General features: G+C 43.6%; 1 protein-coding gene across 1 annotated transcript in view; it reads left to right on the top strand.

The window, feature by feature from the left end:
- Window positions 1-19,922, top strand: part of TENM2 (teneurin transmembrane protein 2) — a 979,370-nt gene that overhangs the window by 650,393 nt on the left and 309,055 nt on the right. The window contains exon 4 of the mRNA XM_024753416.1: window positions 9,081-9,315. Coding sequence (XP_024609184.1) covers window positions 9,081-9,315 — 235 coding nt within the window. The remainder of the gene's footprint in view (window positions 1-9,080; window positions 9,316-19,922) is intronic.

The raw sequence follows: 19,922 nt of genomic DNA, 5'->3' as shown, positions 1-19,922 counted from the left end.
CTGTGAAGGACTGGCTTCAGGTTCCCCGGGAAAGATTTTTTTTAAATGGTATGAAGTGGCCCCCATCTGAGATCTAACTTTGATTGGTTCCAACGGGACTCTGCAACAGACAAACATCGTGGTTATTAAAAAAAAAACAGAGGGAATCACCATTTATATGAAATGTCCAGGGTTTCCCTGGTGACGCAGTGGTTAAGAATCTGCCTGCCAATGCAGGGGACAAGGGTTCAAGCCCTGGTCCAGAAGATCCCACATGCCGCGAAGCAACATAAGCCCGTGGACCACAACTACTGAGCCTGTGCTCTAGAGCCATGAGCCACAACTACTGAGCCTGCGTGCCTAGAGCTGATGCTCCGCAACAAGAGAAGCCACCGCATGAGAAGCCCTCGCACCGCAACGAAGAGTAGCCCCCGCTCACTGCAACTAGAGAAAGCCCGCGCGCAGCAATAAAGACCCAATGCAGCCAAAAATAAACAAATAACTAATAAATTAATTAATTAAAATGAAATGTCCAGAATAGGCAAATGCATGGGAACAGAGAGTAGATTAACAGGAGGTATTGGAAAGCACCTGCTAATGGGTATGGGGTTTCCTTGCCGGAGGGAGAGGGTTGGTGACAGAAATGTCCTAAAATTAGCAGTGATGTTTGCACATCTCGGTGAATATACTTTTGAAATACTAAAATGTACACTCCAAGGAGCTGAATTTTATTATAGCTCAGTAAGATTGTTATTAATAAAAATAAAAAGGAATTCAGGCAGAGCCAGGAAAAAACAAACAAATTAAAACAGAGGGGATGGAAGTCACCTTCCTCCCATGTCTGGCTCTCTCCCTGTTAATGGACCCTCTGAGGGCAGTAAGCATTAGGGGAATTAACTACATGCTCAAAGAACAGAGGCAAAAATCTACTCTGATCCCTCTCTGCTGAGGCTCACCACCCTCCAGGGACATGAGTTGTCAATTCATTTGTTCATTCACTCTGTGCCACTTCTGTGCCAGGTACTGTAGCCTTGTGCTGGGGATATAAAAATAAGAGAGACAATGCCCTTTGCATTGGAGGAGCTCACAGTCTAGCTGGGAACACAGGAGAGTCCAAAAATAATACAAAACCTTGTGCCAAGGGTGATGAAAGAGATGTGCCCTGTGTGCGCTGGAAAGTGGCCCAAATGTATACAGTTAAATACAAAATGTACGAAGGGAAGCATATCATTTAACCTCCTTGCCCCTCCATTTCCTCATCTTTAAAGTGGACAACCTATCTATTCTGAAGGTTATTGTAAGTTTTTTTCATTTTGATTTTATTAGAGTGTAGTTGATTTACAATGTTGTGTTAGTTTCAGCTGTACAGCAAAGTGATTCAGTTACACATATACATACATTCATTCTTTTTCAGATTCTTTTCTCATATAGGTTTTTACAGAATATTGAGTAGAGTATTATAAGTTTGAAATAAGGTACACTATACAGAGTGCTTATTACACAGCTGGGGCTTATTAAATGTGAGCGATTGTTCTTAGATGAGCTAATATGTCCCTCCAAACTGTAGTTGTTTATGAATGTAGGTAGAGGTGACAAAACTTTGGTTTCTAAGCCTGCAAGTGATTCCTCCTTATGACTGCAATCCCCATGCTTCTGTCATGGGATGTGTCATTATGAAGGCACCCGGAATGTTTTTTCTCTAAGGTCATACATTTTACGTAAGCGAGATCATTCCTTATGAGTAAGTACCATCCTTTCCTTCTCTGGTGCTCTGGTCAGGCTGACTGGGGTCTTTCCATGAAGGATGGCCCCTGGTCCAGGACTGTGCAACTCAGGCCAAGAGGCACCGGCCAGAGCCTATCTGAGGCCCCCTGGGAAATGAGAAAGAGGCCGTAACTTGGCTGGCTCCTTCATCCTGCTTTCTTTTTTCTCCTCTATTCTGAAATGCGGAGAAATGTGCAGCCTGACGATAGCAGCCAGTTGCAAGAAATACTGCAGACCAGCCAACCATCCTGCAAAGCCAGCAATACCATAGGAGGGTCAATAATAAAAAATAAGAGTCCGCTCTTTAGGAAACAAATCATTCAGTAGATATTAAAGGCAGGGAAGGAGGGAGCAAGCTGAATGTCCACAGCATCCAGTACTTTGAGACAAATAAGTAAGCCTCTCTCCAAATGTAGGAGGAAGCTGGATCTGGACCCCCCTCCCCCCAACCCCGGGCTATTGGCAAAGTGCCTCCAGTCAGAGCTGGCAGGATGAGATGGGAGCAGTGTGCCCTTGTTTCTGCCTCCAGCAGACCTAATTGGGAGCCAGGGATGCAGCGTGGAGGAGGAAGCTTGAGGAGGGCCTTTTGGGAAAGCACGGAAAAGAGACTGTGCTACACTTTGGCTCTTCTGGCCTATTTCTCCTGATTCAAGCAGCACTGTGAGGGGCAGAGCTTTGAGGTGGGCGGTTCCCTCCACTTTCTCACAAGATTTGCTTCTACAATTTAAGCACATGTGCAAAGAAATGCGTCAAGCCAGTTTTCCTCTGTATCTGAGGGGGCGTGCATAAACTGGGGCAGGGTCCTCATTCCCTCCCTGTGTGCGTGCTCTCTGGGGCCTCGTGCTCCTCTGCATGCGGCAGAGTGGGGAAGAGACCCTGGGGTCAAATATCAGCTCTACCGTTTACTGAGCTGTGTGACCACTGACGAATTACTTAACCTCTCTGAGCCTCACGGGCAGGATCTGTATAAATGGGGCTGATAAGAGAACCTATCCCATAGGAGTGAGTGGGAATACCCTGAAATAATTTAAGTACAGCACTTACCACAGGATCAGACACACAGGGAGAGCTTAATTCATAGCATCTATTATTGGTTTGTTGTCATTATTTGTTTATGGAAATGGGACAGTTCTGAATCCCAAGTTCCACTTCAGCAGGCTCTTAGAGAGATGCTCTTAAGACCACCTGTATTAATGCCTGTGCCATGTCACTTAGTCACTATGCCCTGCTGTAGACAGAATTTGAAGGTAGAGAGGTCTGAGGTTAGTGACTTTGCCTCCATATGCTGATTTGATATCTCACCATGAAAGCTCCTACCTCAAAGAGCTAGGAAAACTGGAGCGACCCAGGACGTACTCATTACTTTCACCAGAACCATGGTTGCTATTGTTGTTATTACTATTACTAGTTTTATTAACTATAACACAAAATAATATGTGTTGGTAGCTTACTATATGCTAAGAATTGCGCTAGGCTCCCTATAAATATTCTCATTTGATTCTCCTAACAACCATATGAAAGAAGTAAAATCTCTATACCCATTTTACAGATGAAGAAACAGACTCAGAAAACAATACGTAACTTTCCAGTGGTCACACAGCTAGTAAGTGGCCAAGCAGGAGTTCAAAGCCACCCAGCAGCCTGGCCATCTGCAATAGCCTCCACTCTCCATAGTTCTAACCAGAGGCTGTTACTCTTGAAAATTCTCACCTCCGACTCCCTCTAGCTCCCATTCAAGGTCAAATTTGAACAGGGTGTCCTGGTGCCAGTTTTCATCACCCAGAGACTCCAGAAGCTCTGTCAACACCATCCCCACTTCTTGCATCTTCAGATTGCCATCAAGATGGAACTTGCTCCAAAGGTGAAGTTCTTAAGGCAGACAGTTTGTGGTTAATTCATTATCTTGGGGTCCGAAGGGTTGAAATTTTTTTAAAGGCCAACAGCTGGCATGCCATCTCCAAGAATGCGTGAATTATTAGCAGCTAGGCAGGGCTCTACTTTTATTTTTTCTTTCACACATTTTATCTTCATTTTTAATTGCTAGGAATAATTGGTGGGGGCAAAACACCACCAATCTGAGTTCATCCCTGCCTTCCCACTGTCATCAACACCCCGCTTGGCAAGGGTAGACCCAGCCTAAATGCCTCCCCCAGCTGTTTATTTAGGAAAAATGCAACAACAGTAGCCAATTATTGTGAATTTACTTCCTTAGCTGCAAAGAAAATTCTTTCTTTATACATTATTTAAAATGTGGGTGTTGCTGGTTTCCACACGCTATTTGAGCACCACTCATCTAGTCAACACAAGAGTTGATACTCCAGTATATATACACAATGGAATACTACTCAGCCATGAAAAGGAATGAAATAATGCCATTTGCAGCAACATGGATAGACCTAGAGATTATCATACTAAGTGAAGTAAGCCAGACAAAGACAAATACCATATGATATAGCTTATATGTGGAATCAAAAAAAAAAAAAGACACAAATGAACTTATTTCCAAAACAGAAAGAGACTCACAGACACAGAAAACAAACTAATGGTTACCAAAGGGGAAAGGGGGATGGGGGGAGGGATAAATTAGGAGGCTGGGATTAACATGTATAAAATAGATAACCAACGAGGACCTACTGTTTAGCACAGGAAACTATACTCAGTATTACATAATAACCTATATGGGAAAAGAATCTGAAAAAGATGATATATACATACATATATAGTATATGTATAACTGAATTGCTGTGCTGTACACTGAAACTTACACGATATTGTAAATCAACTATACTTAAAAAATTTTTAAAACAGAGTTGATTTTTTAGTGACCACACAACTTTGTTGGAATTGATGTTGTGAATTGATAGAGAAGCACTGCTTTATTTTTTAAAACTCTACTGTCAACCAATTGGCATTTAGGAAGGACAGAATATGTGAACGGCATCTCTGTCAGGATCAAAATTGCTGGCAACTGTCCCACAGCAAATCTAAATGCTCAGAAGCATAGCCCATTCAAGCAAATGAGTCCAAACAAGCAAACAGGACAAGTTAAGCATTCATTCAAGCACTTAATTTTTAAATCTACAGGAAGCGCCTTCTCCACAAATTAACTTATCTTTGCTAAGAGTCCTACCTGTCCCACCCTAGCTTTTAACAAAGAACGAATATATAGCTCCTTCTTCCTAGGACTAAAAGCCCCACAGTACCTAAAAACAAATTCCAGCTTCTGGACCCGCGATAAATCAGGTGTAGAATAATAGGTTAACATAGCAATTTTAATGCCTGTTGCCTTTTGCCTGCTAAAAGCCTACTTATTAGGTTGATACCATGTAAGTGTTTATGTTACATAGTTATTTGTGGCTCAATTACATTATTATGTGATTTCATATTTATGTAATAGAAGGGCCATTTGATGCACATGAATTAAGCCCAATAAAAGTATGGAACTCAGAGCGGATGCGAAGTTTCCTTCATCAAGCCGAGGTTATTCATTTTTGTTTCACCACAGACTGAAGACAACCCTTGCCTCGGAGAACGGCTTTTCATGTCATTTAGCGTCTTAGAAAGCAGTAAGGCATGTTGCTTGCCATTGTCTGCATTTTTTGAAATAGAAAACCGTCACATCCTGCAAACGCATTGGATGAGTATAACAAAAACATACACAAAAAAGTGCTTGAGATCATAAGCTGTAGCAGAGATGTTGTTATATTAGCGGTACGTGACCCACACAGAATGCTAAGGAACCCCCAAGTCAAGCCAGCAGTCACAAACATAAATGCCCACCAGCCAGTAACATAAATGCATACATCCGACCAGATGAAGATGGCAGGGATCGTTCGGGCTGGTGACAAAAACAAACTAAACAAACAAAACCACCCAATGGCATTCAGCTCTATCCAGTTGTTGCCTTGAGAGAATACAGACTTCAACTGGTTTTTGTTTTCAAGAGAAGTCAGAAGTCTGGAACAGGATATACAATCTTGACCTTGAATTTTTGGTAATATTCAGCTTGGGTGCCGCTGGTTTGTGACTCCTGGACTAGAGAGATGAGCTCTGGGTGTACTCCATCTCCTCAAATCTGGGATCCTTGAGAGCTGCAGTTACGTCTTTATCCATCCGTTTATTCCTAGGAGAACCAAGCAGTGTTCCCTGCACATGGTTTGGGGGAACTTGCCAGCCATCGGGTAGCATGTTTAGCATTTTACATTCATCTTCCCCTCGAACTTCCTTACAGGTAGTTACTGCTGTCTTCATCATTTGGCAGGTGAGGACACGGACAATTAAAGAAATGAAGTCTCAGGCCCAGGGTCACACAACTCAAAAGGGGTCAGACCCGATCCTTGAACTCAGTTCTTCCGATTTTATCTCCTAACCACCGGCTCAATGCTCCCGCACCGCTCTGCTTCTCCCCCAGTGGTAGCCTTTACCCCCCTGTGTTGTCATTGTCTTTTCCTTCTAGCTCTTGTACCTGGTTGAAAAGTTTGTGTTTTGGATAGAGAGATAAATGAGCAAATATGATCAACGTCACAGTGGAAATGAGCAGCAGTGTAAGGAGAACATCTTTCGATATTGATGACGGGGGATAGTTTTTGTTGTAATTGATATCAGTAATTTGTTGCTTTATAGGAGGACCCGGGTGAGTGGAGAGTTAAGTATTTGTTCATCTTCCTCTGCACTTCTTTCTCCATCTCCCCCCGACCCCACGAAACCCTAGGCCTTCTCTTTAGGAGAAATGGAAAGAGAGTTTGATGTTTCTCTCAGTTAACTGGAAAACTCAGCCTCTGTTTTGTTTGGAACGTACCATACCACACCCGGGTCGGCGTTTCCATTCCCCCATCAGCACCATCCCTGGCTGTGTCCGCAGAAAGACAACCACAGGAATTCCACCCACACTGAACACAGATGGACAGGGAAGGGCTACCCAGGCTGGAGCAGACAGAGAAATCTCAGGGTGAACAGACAGGAAGCAGGAGGGTCCCGATATCTCATTTAGCGAATTAAATCCCTCACACGGCCTCTTTGTACTTTGGGAGAGTGTGTGGTCTGGAGGGCTGGAGGGCGGGGGCCGGGGGGGCTGAGGGAGATGGTAGGTTAGAGCTTGGGGCTGGGAAGGGTGGGTTCTCGCTTGAACACTGATTCATCTCGCCTTCCCGAGGCAAGTCTCATAATTACCTAACTAATGGAGAATAATGACACCACTTTGATGGGAGTTGAGAGGGGGAGAAAGAAAGGCATGAAAATTCATTAACCTTGTGTGAGGGGCTTGGATAGCATCTCTGAAGGATCATTATTACATCATTTCACCCCCTTTTCTCACCTCTTCCCACTAATACGAGACAGACAAACGTAAATAACTATATAATAATAGATTACAAGACAGACAACAATGCCAGAAAATATAGTAGCCTGCTACAGCAATGGAACTCCCTCAAAGATATATTTAAAATGCCACTGGTGCAGAATGGAAAATACGAATTACAGGTTCATTTGGAGGACGCGATTTAAAATCTATACAACTTGTACAGTGGCATTTCCCATTAGGTTTTAGCTTTAGTTGTCTTTTTCTCACACCAAAAAAAAAAAATCCCCCCAAGTCATTTCAGCCCAGAGATGCAAACTTCAAGGAAGCACTTTCCTCTGTATTTTTCTTTCCTGTTTTCGATGGTCATGATGCTCTCCAAACCTAGGATCTTCTTGACATGTTGTCTTTCTTTCGGAACGTTTCTGCAAGCTTCCCAGGAGCCACGGAATGTAGATTACACCTTTTGGAGATGTAGCCCGGTCACATGAGGAGACAAGTAGTTGAAATTTGTGTCAAATTGCTTGTTTAAATGACTTGAGCCAACTTCTGAAAGCCAGGACAGCAGGGGCTGAGGATATTCAAAGTTGGCAGGGGCCAAAATGACAAGGCTCGGCAGTCACCTGGCGGGCTGCCAACCCTGACTGGAGGCTTCAAAAAATAAACTTTCTCAAAGGACACAAATTAAAAGTCATGTTTCAGTAGCCATTAAAACCAAATTATAGGCTTACGTTGCATAGTGAACGACCTTCATTTTCATTATGTTTAAAATATTTCACTTCGTAGGTGGAGAGTGGGTTGCTAGGAAAACGGTGTGTGGAATTGTCATCCGTGGTCATATTTACAGGGGAATTACAGGGGAATACAGGGGTATAGTTGTCCTTTGTGCGTTTTAACGGCAAGGACAGAGGATTGCAAGTTTAGAAAGCAGGATGCAATTTGGAGTAAGGGTCGTGGTTTGAAAACATCAACCCTGACCTTCTCCAGAGACTGGGTCCTCAGGGTTCATCTCTCAGAGGACAGATGTTATGAAGCCCCTGATCTGAGCGGGCTCACAGGTGTGTTTTGTTGATTCTCATTAAAAAAAAAAGTATACATGTGAATATGTGTGTATATATAAACATATATAAATACACAAACACACACACATATTTTTTAATTGTCAACATTTTTTAAAATACAGAAAACTCTTTTGAAAAAGTCCAGATCTTCAGCTCTCTTAGAAAAACTGGAAGATCATCTGCCTTGAGCTCTAACCCCTACATGGCCACGTGAGCCTGGATCTGAGTGAGGGCTGCTCCCTGCCCTCTCCAGCTCACCCCAGTCCACTTCACTTTCCTGCCTGGCCCCTGATAGGTGTTTACATTTACTACTCCCTGACTTAGAGTGTGTCTTTTTTTTTTTTTTTTTTTTTTTTTTTGGCGGTACGCGGGCCTCTCACTGTTGTGGCCTCTCCCGTTGCAGAGCACAGGCTCTGGATGCGCAGGCTCAGCGGCCATGGCTCACGGGCCCAGCCGCTCCGCGGCATGTGGGATCTTCCCGGACCGGGGCACGAACCCGTGTCCCCTGCATCGGCAAGCGGACTCTCAACCACTGCACCACCAGGGAAGCCCATGCCATCTTTCTTATACCTTTAGAAAGATGCCATGTTCTTAAAGAATGTATGGAGTGTACTGGTTTACCAGGAAATGGGCTAGGGACTTGTTACAACAATGCTCAGCCTTGAATATCATGTTACTTTCATTGCAGAATTAGTATGTTTCAAATAATTCCACTGGTCAGCCCTCACCAGCCTGGTTTTGCTAACCTAGTTTCTCATTCTTAATTTGATGCTGAGGGATAAAGGCAAATCAAAGTATACTATTTGTTAGTAACTGACATTGAGATGCTGGACACAGTCGTATCTGCATCTGTAGTTCGTGACATTCGGCATTTGTCAATATCGAGGCTTTTGTTCCAGGCTCTCCTCCGCAGGCTTGCAGAGCGAACTCAGCCGCATTCTGAAGCCCCTAATGGCCGTTTCTCCTTCCTCTTTTCTCAGGCCCTCCGAACCACCACAGCCAGTCGACTCTGAGGCCCCCTCTGCCACCCCCGCACAACCACACGCTGTCCCATCACCACTCGTCAGCCAATTCCCTCAACAGGAACTCGCTGACCAATCGGCGGAGTCAGATTCACGCCCCGGCTCCCGCGCCCAACGACCTGGCCACCACGCCCGAGTCAGTTCAGCTTCAGGACAGCTGGGTGCTAAACAGCAACGTGCCCCTGGAGACCCGGTAAGTCCCCATCACGATCACACCTGGCTCCCTGCTGCATCACCCGCCCAGAGCAGTCGGGAGAAAATCCCGCCTACATTATGGGACAAGTTTACCAACTCTGTGCTGTTCCCTTGGTAATTTGACCCTGGACGGTAGGTTGATAGGTATTTCTTCGTTCACATGTGTCTCCTTTTAATGCTTGTTTACTTTCTTCCACAGCTCCTGTGTACCCAACTAATAGAATTAGCATAACATATTTTTACTCAAAGACTCATGGGAAACATGCTTCTAAGGGTATATTGACAGAAAGCTGCTGATAAATTATGCATTTAGCCTTTCTTGAAGTAATAAATGAAGACTCATTTGAAATTAAGTGTTTGGGGAGACCTTGAGAAACAATCCCTGATTCCAGACTGACAGAAGTATAATTTTAATTTATACTTCATCCAACATGCAGTCTCACTTTAATCCCTCCTGTATACACTAACAGCTTGATGCCGGAGGGGCAAACAATAGTGTAAAAAAACAAACAAGAAAAAAGTGGCAGCACTTATGTTGAGAGGGAAGGGTTTCAAAGTGATCTCCAGGTCTGGCTTTGTTTTGTTTTGCCTTTGCTTCTGTCCTTTTCTCACCTTTGCTTCTGGTCTTCCAAAAATCACACCTGCCTTAGTGACCTGAAGGAAGGGGCATTGGTCACAGCGTGGCAAGCTGCAATGTAATTGACAGTGGGTCAGCCAGATACTGGAACGGCCTTGCTGTTCCATCCCCAGGCACTTTCATGGTTTGTGTGCTTCAACTGGTACAGTTTCCTTGCCCGGAAGAACCATGGAGACTAAAGAGAGAAGGACTAATTCATACTGAACCTTCAAAAAGTTCCCACATAGTTTTTAAACTTTAATAACTTAGGTTTAAGGAAAGACTGAAATAATCTGTAATCTTTCTGGTAATGGCCCGTGAATTTTCTGCACACAGCTGGAAATAATTATGCAAGCCATAGCATTTGATGTTGTTTCTTATCCCTAATATGTTTTGTTTTATTAATAAGATCTTGAATAAGTTGTATACCACTGTCACTGTAGTCACTCCAAGCTTTAATGCATTTTATTTTCTAACAACTATAGGTGATTTGTAACCAGGCCTGCAGTCTTAATCTCTAAGGCTTACAGTAGGTAAAGTCAATAGAAACTCTATGCATATATTATATATAATAGATAGATTTAAGCATTTGTACTGATATAATAACCCACTGATAAGTAGCTTTGCTGGAAAGGTCCCAGGCTGAAAGTTGACTGGTCCGCCAGGCTTAACTTAGGATATTTTCACAGTTGGTAGTGGTCTTTAAGGCTGGATAAGACTCTGTCTTTTTCGTCCTTATATTTATGAACTGCCGTAGAGCTTGTTGGGTACTAGTCAGGCTATTTTCACGTTAACAGACCATTGTTTGAAAAATAGTTTCTAGACATAAAGGCTATGCACAGTGGTTAGGATGAAGAAAGAGGAGGGAGAAAGGGAAGGAGAAATGTAGTAGATATTGGGGGAAAAGAAGGAGAAAAAGGAAAGAAGAGGACCACCATCGCCATTAACAACCAGTTTTTACTGTGCAGTTTGTACATGCCGATGTTAGTGGTTTAAATGCACTACCTCATTCAAGCATGGAAGCAATCCAATGAGGTAGGAAGGAATCGTTGTTATTAGCATTTTAAAAATTCAGAATCTAGACTTGGGGGGCAGAGTAACTTGCAGGCGTTCTAGGGCTTCAGTGAGATGGTAAATTATGAGCCACATTGGATGGAACTCTCGTGGTTCCTACACATAAAATAAGGTGGTCAGATTGTCTGATGCAGGAACAGCCACGAACCTACCTTTATTGCCTTAATTGTCACGTCTTCAGGGAAAGATCCATCAGAGTGTCTACTCCTCACAAAGAGTCTCCTGTTGGTGATGAAAACACATACACTGCATAAGTGTATCTCCCATCGCCCAGTTTCTGATGTGATCAGTTGGCAATAAAGTGTTCCCTTGAAAGGATCTGGAGGAGAGGACCAGCAAAGCCAAGCCTATCCCCTTCTTGTTCTCCTGAAGTTCTCCCAGAACATGCTTTCTGACCTGTAGAGTCCTTCTGCAGATCACTAGGATACATGGCATTTCTCCTAGGATTGGAGCTTCTCAGTGATGCTTTTAGAGGAGGCAAGCTTGGGAAGTAAGTAAGATGGCCAAAACCTTGAAGCCTAGCAGAAGGAAAAGAACGAGGGAGAACATATCCAGATGTTCTTTGATCAGTACATTCAAGGGCCAGGAGTTCGAGAATATGAGGCCCTTGAGATGGGGCTATTACTAAGTCAGTCACAGATATTTGAAACTCCATCCATGGAACTGAATACGTATAATTTGGATGTGCAGCTTGTCTCATATATGAAAACTTTAGCAATAATTAATAGAATTGTTGAACTTTGTGTTTCTCTTTTACATATGATTTATACAGTCTCTTATTAGCGTTTACTTACTGAATCCCTGGAAAATACTAAGCGCTATGTTAGGTACTGGGGAGATTATGATTAAAACATGTATCCTGCCCTTAAAGCTCATACAACCTAAAAATGGAGATAGGCACATAAACAAAAAGATAGTGCAGTGTTTACAGGAATGGAAGTACGTAAGTTACAGTAGTTGTACAGTTGAAATAGTTATTAAATTTCCCAGGATGGTCAGGAGAAGTTTCCCAGCTGAGGGCCTGTTTGAGCTGGGTTTCGAAGGATGAACAAGAGTTTACCTAGAAGGTAGAGCGGTGGGAATGGGAGGGAGGGAGACGCAAGAGGGAAGAGATATGAGGATATATGTATGTGTATAGCTGATTCACTTTGTTACACAGCAGAAACTAACACACCATTGTAAAGCAATTATACTCCAATAAAGATGTTAAAAAAAAAAAAAGAGTTTACCTAGCAGGTAAGTGGAAAAAAATCAAAGATTATAGTATCATTTGTTCTCATTCTTCAGTGGTTTTCCATATAGTCTTGGAAGCTGTAGAACTGAACGGTTTCACTCACTCACATGCTGAAATATTGTGAGTTTAATGGGGTCATTTTCTTACCCACAAGAGCAAATGTAGGAATGGAAGCTCTTACGTTAGGGGCATGATACCATACTAGGATTCCAATTCCTGTCTTTCATACCCAATAAGAATTGATTAACCACAGCAGGAAAAAACCATTGAGGGCAAGACATTCTGGAGACTGATCATGATGTACTCATCAATTTTGAAAATGCAATGGAAATTTACAAACAGCTTCACCACCTCTACTTTCATTAATACAGACTTCTGGGCATGATGGAAGAATTTCCTAACTCTGGGAGGTGATGGGCAGCATTCTGCAACCCCCCGAGACTCCAGGCCAAATCCAAGGTGTTTCTTTAGACCAGTAAGGAACAAGCCCTTGCCCCTCTGCATTGCTTTTTGATGTTCCCGTCAGTCTTAATGAGGCACGTTAGATCTTCCCTGGACTGTGTGTTTTCCATTTTTGTTCTATGACAAGTAGAATCAAGGTGCTAATTAAGGAGGCATAGCCAGGAAATAGACTGTATGAATCTGGAATTTAACACAAGATGAAAAAGCTTATAAGGAGAGTTCTGTATCAACGTTAATAATGTAAATAACAATGCATATAAATTTGTACTACCCAAGACAATCAGCTGACGTGTAAACCATAATATAATCCAAGAAAAACCAAACATAGGGCAGAGGAACTAATTGCAAACAGCCTGGACTCTCTTTTCTAACGTATGCGTAACAGAATCACTCTGCCCACCATCTTTCTCTCAGCTTACTGGCAGAAGATCTTTGAACAAGGTCCCTGTGTAATTCTGGGTCGATAGCACCTATCTCCTCCTTCCTCTCCTGAGAGGAGCAAGGTCAGGAATCTTCCTAGCCAGCTGCTTCTTTGGGAGTTTCTGAAGTCAGCATCTCTTTGTCTAAGACAGTAGAAAGTAGCTCAGCGACAGAACCTAACTTGCTTTCCTTTATGCATTTTGCAGAGGCAAGCTTCTTTTCTTGGAATCCATCTCGGTAGCAGGTCACTAAAGAGAATCCGTAAGCGGGACAAAACTTCCCTCTGAGTTTGCTCTTGCCCTGAAATACCAGAAGGCCTCATTTTAGCCATCCAGATCCTCGAGCTACAAACAAGTTTGCAACTTGCTCTTTGAAATGGTCATCCATTACTCATTCGAGAAACATCTATGAGACCCAGCCAGGTGCCCGGCACCGAGGATTCAGCAGTGAAGAAGAAAAGCAAAGTCCTTGCCCTTCTGGAGTTTCCTGACTGTAGACAGAATGTGAACAAAAGATTAGGTATATGCCCCTACAGTGACAGGTGTAATAAGTGCCGTGTGAGGTATAGAGAAGCCAGACTCAGGAGAAATTTGCATTTAGGCTGAGCCCTAAGGATGAGTAGGTGTTAATTAGACTGAGAGAATGTTCTAGGTGGTGAAAACCACGACCCGCTGGGGGAAGAAGCGCTAAGATGCCAGGAAGAGAAAGCAAACTAGACAGATAGGCAGGAGCCGGACAGTGCAAGGTTTGGGGCTGCTTTAAAGATGTTGGACCCAGCGCCAAGAACAGTGAAAAGTCACTGAAGCATTTTAAACAGGAGGCCAAAATAATAACATAAATGGTCCCGTTGTGTTTTTAACTATGGTAGCTGCCATAGGTTCAACAGGTGGGGGGTGGGGAGGGGGGCTTGAGGGCAAGTTATAGCAGGACTAAGGGTCCAATTTGGAGAATACTGTCATGGTTAAGATGAAAAATTGTGGGGCTTCCATTAGGGTGCCCGTAGCTGCAGTATCAGAGCTGTCTGCCTTTCTCTTACCAGTCTGGCCAGAAGGTGCACGTTCAAAGATGCGGGGTATGTACTGAAGGTAGAATCAGCAGGAATTTGTGACTGATGGAATGTCAAGATGTAGGTTAGGCAGGTGTGAGCACGGTATCCAGTTTTTTGGCCTAAGAGGCTGAGTGAATAGGGATGTCATTTAGGAAACAAGTTCGGTTTTCCACTTGTTAAATCTCTGAGGCAACAAGAGTATTAAGAGTAGCCGTTATTGGCCAGACTTATTTTGATTCTAAAATAATAGATGTAACACAGAAGCACAGCCATTTGCAAATGATAGCATAGTTCGTGTATCCAAAGCTCTCAGCAGTGGACTTTTCTCTTAAAAAAAAAAAAATCTCTCCAGAAACTTTGTTCAATTGAATAGCTATTGTACATGATTGTGTAGTTCTGTGAATAACGACTTGATCAAATGGTTTTTGCTCCATGCTTAGTTTTACATGCAAGAGCCCACTGAACCCTTTAACCCTTCTGTTGAGTATATGTTACTATCCCTATTTTAAATAAACAGAAACTGAGGCTTGGGAAGATGAAGTTACTTACACGTCTCCAAATAAGTAAGGGGCCGAACGGGGGTGGAAACCTGGGTCTACCTGACTCCACGTGCAATGCTCTTAACCACCACACGATAATGCCTTTGAGACTAAAAGGACAAAACAAAACGATGCTTATTATCCAATTAGAATGTATCCGGTCCATGGAAATGGTGAAGTTAATGCAGTATAAGTGACATGAGGCAAGAAATGATCTGAGGGATGAATCCCAGTCCGTTACTGGACATAGAGTTAGCCACAGACAATATCGTGAGCCAGGCAGGATAGAAGGGACCCTTGTCTCCAGCTCTGCGGGATCGGTGGCCACCCAGGACGGTCAGTCTGAAGTCCTGAGCCTCCACGGTGGTGGCAGCACGGGATCCACGTGAGCTGAGTTACAGAGAGGAGGTTTAGTGCGCTGAATGTCATAAAATGCGAGAGCAAATTGACACTGCAGACGTAAGGAGCGGTGCTACCTTTTTAGCTCTGTGATTTGCATAGGGTTTATCTTGCAGACAGTCTTTGCTAGACTGGTAGGAGAAAGCCACGCAGCCGCGGGTACGGTGGCTGGCCATTTGGTCATAGTTTGAGTAGGGACACTCAGGAAGTTGTGATGAACACCCAGGAAGTGCTCTGATAAAGAATGGAGCTTGTTGGGCTTGGTAAGTGGCACCTGAGGAATCTAATTTGGGTATCAGCATTTCAGAAAACATACTTTTTATCTTTAAGACCAAGTAATCTTAGCCTCATATGGATGCTTTACTGTGAGTGCCTATTTGGGAATCAAGACTCAAGACCTTTAGTAAATAAGGTGGTCGTGGGGAAGCAACGAGACTGTTGGAACATCTTCACCATGCTGAACCTGGAGACTCTTCTCCACTTGTTCTCCAGATTGATTTTTCTACCTAAGGATTAATTTTCTGACAGAATCACTGACAAGTTTGATCTTGAGAATATTAAACCAACGTAACCTGTTTTGCTTTTCTTCCTTTTTTTTTTAACGTTTTTGCGTGAGGTTGAAACCTAGAATTCATTCCGGGTGAACCAGATGCATTCCAGCACTTTTCAAATCAATAGGCCGCTTGATTTCTCCACATTGCAGAACATTATGCTCCCTCTAAGTTCTCATCAGAGGCAACATGGAAATTAACGAGACCTTTAGGTTAGCGTCTCCAGCTCAGCCTTAGTTTATAGCTTTACCTTGCCTTTTTGACACCATGATCCCGCCTGGCCACCAGCAGCATTGCACGTTGCAGTGAGCTTTAATCTTGTAGTTGTCTTAGTCTTCCTTGGAAACCGGCAGCTTATTAATCTCAATAACTGAAGTGCACAGTAGGCAAAAGCTCTCCGATGAGAAATGAGGCTGTGTCTTTTTGCTTTTGGCAGATGGAGACAAGAGGTTGGTTGTTGGATAGAGCTGGGGGTGGGAGGGGGGGGGGATGAGTGGTAGATTTTTTTTTGTGGAGGGGGGGGGGGGGGGGGGGGGGGGGGGGGGGGGGGGGGATGAGTGGTAGAGGAAAAAGCCAGTTAGGAGGGGCACCCCATACCCCAAACCACTTTCTGACAATTGGCAGGAAAATAAAGAGAACCTAGTCTAATCCACTCCTCTACAATTTAGGGCTTGCGGTGTTAAACACATTCAGACCTGTTAATAAGAAAATAAAGTGTTGTGGTTTGTGTGCAAATTACAAGGTGCGTTAAGAAAGAAACAAGCATTGCATCTTACCTAAGACCACTCCAGTCTGCTCTTGGCATGGTTTGCAAACTTGGAAACATCCTTAAAGGTAGAGGTATATCAGGAGGGCTGTCCTTTTGAAATTTGTCTCCTGCTGGAAAATTAAAGCCCTGTTAAGTTTATTAAAGCTTTGGGGACTTGAACTTCTTACTTGCGAGTTACCACAGGGAAGCCTCTGGGGAGAAGGAACTTTTTTTTCAAAAGCCGTCCCTCTGCAGCCTGGACCGTGGGGACCCAATTAGGGATTGAGGCCACCTTGTGGTCATGGCTTGGAAGCGCAAGACTCTGCCCTGAGTATGTGTAAATGTTGGACTCTTGGGTTAAGTTCAAGGTTGCAAAAAGCTAAATATTTTCATCTCTGTCTGTGCTCTTTCACCCATTCAGCTAATATCAATTGTCATTCCCCTGGGGTATTTCCTGAAGCCTTCCCAGAGGATATTTTATGTGGCTTAGACGGGAGAGACTGGATGGAAGGCAAGGCTTTTCTAATTCTGGCTCCCCAATGATTTTTTCTTTTCACAGAAGCCAGATAAGGCGTTCGTGGTTCTCCCAGGCAGGCGAAGTAGGCTCTGCACCTTTTCTGAAGCTTCCTTTGGTTTATTAGTCTTGGTCTCGCCTGCCCTTATGAGTGGGGATCTTATGTCCCCAGAATTGCAATCTATCCCAGGCGTTCAGCCAGTTTGCTCAACTAGGGCTGCATCCTTTAGATGATAGGGGAGTTTAAGAAGCTTTAAGCAACTTTTTCTCAGATACCTTTTTTCCCCTCCAAAACCCACTGAACTATTCCGGGCTGTTCCCTAAGTCTTGAATGCAAATATCCATTTTCAGAAGTCATGACAATATTTTAAATTAATTAATTAATTTATTTTTTTGGCTGCGTTGGGTCTTCGTTGCTGCGCGTGGGGGCCTTCTCTGGTTGCAGCGAGTGGGGGCTACTCTTCGTTGCAGTGCGCGGGCTTCTCCTTGCAGTGGCTTCTCTTGTTGCGGAGCATGGGCTCTAGGGCGTGGGGTTCAGTAGTTGTGGCTCACGAGCTCTAGAGCGCAGGCTCAGTAGTTGTGGCGCACGGGCTTAGTTGGTTCATGGCATGTGGGATCTTCCCGGACCAGGGCTCCAACCCGTATCCCCTGCACTGGCAGGCAGATTCTTAATCACTGTGCCACCAGGGAAGCCCATGACAATGTTAACCATGGAGAATCGCCCTCAAAATCATGTGTTTTTAAATCCATTACAGAATCATTTCTTGCTCAGCGTAACTGTTTGAGGATTCAGCAAGTGCTTCCAATTTCTGTCATTGGTGTTTTAGCTGTGAGTGCTTGCCTTATATTTAAAAAGAGAATGAGTAACACTTCCTTTTTATTTGTGAGATGGTTCTGAAATTCTCTTTCGGCTTGTTAAAGCTTCAGCTGGGTTGGAGCATCCCTGAGACAACTGCTCAACAATTAGTCCTCCTGTCAAGCTGTTGCACACCAACGATATGACGATTAAAAGCTTATTTTTTTGTAATTATTTGAAGGACTGGATTAAAAATCCTGTTCTAGGAAGAAGGTGGGAAATGTCTTCTTCTTGTGTTGGTATGTGCTTAGATAAGAATTTTAAATGGAGCTTAATCTTCATGACTTTTTAATCTCTTATCAACCCAGATCCTCTCCACTGCACTTTGGAACAGGTAATAAGAAGGCATAAGGTGATATTAGGCACACTGAAGCATTTAGTGGGACCCCAAATCCACCCCACCCCGGCCAATTCAGTAAAGTGAGAGAAGAAATGTAAAAGCCCTCTGGGAACGGGACCCTGCTGTGTGAGGGTCTTGTATTCAGCTTCGGGCTCTCTTAGTATGTTGATGTCCTACAGCTGAGTGCTAAAGGCAGAGGACGGCAAAGATTATCTTCTCCAGCTTCTAAACCTCAGAATCCACGTGAGGAGACATGGTGGTCATATTGAAAATCTTTCCACTTCCTGTGAAGGACTGAACACTCTTTTGGGCTTTGTTTTTAGGCATTGTCATCTCTTCCGTGCCTGCCTTGTGCCAGGCACTGTATTAGGCACTTTATATTATCCGATTTGAAGCCCTGTGCCATGGATACAGTTGTCCCCTTCAGCATGTCAGGAGGACGAAACCTGGGGAGATGAAGGGTCTGGGACAGAATCAAGATTCAGGCAGAACTGGATTCAGGGACTTAAACTCAGGCATTAGGCTCTCTCTCTCTCTCTCTCTCAGCTTTGTTTTTCCATTTTCCAACATTGTTCTTAAGCAGGTCTCCTTTTGTGAGATCTTTGTGGGAATTATAGGCTCTATCCTCATAGCTCAGAAAGTAATAGAAAAGGGATTTCTTCTTCTGGATATTTCAACGGAACTTCCTGGTTCTCAGGAACCCAGCTAGAATCCCGTGCCCACAACAAACCCAATCCCGAGACCTGGAGCATGGGCCATGTTGACTGTCTAGGCCTGGATCACGTGCCCACATGGAACAGGAGACCAGGAAGAAGGGCGTGGCCATAACCAAACACCACAGTGTTGGGAGACCGTAAGATAGAGGTCTAGAAGGAAAAAAAAAGAAAGAAAGAAAGAAAGAAAAAAAACACCCAGGCCAAGTTCAGTACTAGTTTTGCCCTCACCCAGCTGCCTTCTCTTATTGGCTAATTATAGTGATTCTCCTCTGAGCACACAGTCCTGCCCAGGGGTGGGGTTAGGGGAGGTTCAGAGCATCCGGTTACTTCACTTGCCTTGGGCACCCAAGGGAGTTTACAACTGATTCCAATATGAAGTGGAAAGAATAAGGTCCACTGAGTAATTCGCATCCCCTTCTGATTCATCACCCTCTCTGGTTCACTTCTCACACGGCCCACGGCTTTACCTTTGAGTTCACTGTAGCCACTTAATGCATTTTAACTTTTATTTTATTGATGTCTCTTTTAAGCTGTCCTCTTCTTTCCTGCGTAACTGCTTGGATTCCACATTTTCTAGTTAAAACATGCTCATTTATTGTCTCACTAAACAGTGCTCTTTACGAGGGCTCACGATGAGAAAGTTAACTCGGAACACCTCAACGCGTTTCTCATCTCCTGAAAATGGCTGGAGAAGCAGTTTTACCTTTATCAAGTGGAAGTCCTTGGTTTTGCTTTTTCATAAGAAGTGAATGGGAAACTTTTAATTCCATGCTCCAAGCTTCTATTCTCAGCAATATGAAAATGCATTTTATGCTTTTTTGTGGTGACCATCTTAGATAGGACATTTTGCAGGGGTCAGTCTGCTCTATAATGGACCTTATTATAGGTACCATCAGAATAGTTCCACATTTAATTAGACAAAAAGTTTTGTCCTAAAAGTCAACATGTCCTAATGTCAATAATTATGCCCATTGCTATTTACACTCCTGTGATTTAATCTGATATTACTAGCTGTAGAAAAGCTCAGTAGTAGGGGGAAAGGTAGCACACTTACATTTAACTCCCCCCCCCCCCCCCCCTGTTTTTTT

This window comes from Neophocaena asiaeorientalis, unplaced genomic scaffold, assembly GCF_003031525.2.
Source record: "Neophocaena asiaeorientalis asiaeorientalis breed wild unplaced genomic scaffold, Neophocaena_asiaeorientalis_V1.1 scaffold268, whole genome shotgun sequence".
NCBI lineage: Eukaryota > Metazoa > Chordata > Mammalia > Artiodactyla > Phocoenidae > Neophocaena > Neophocaena asiaeorientalis.
This window is presented reverse-complemented; position numbering and strand designations above follow the sequence as displayed.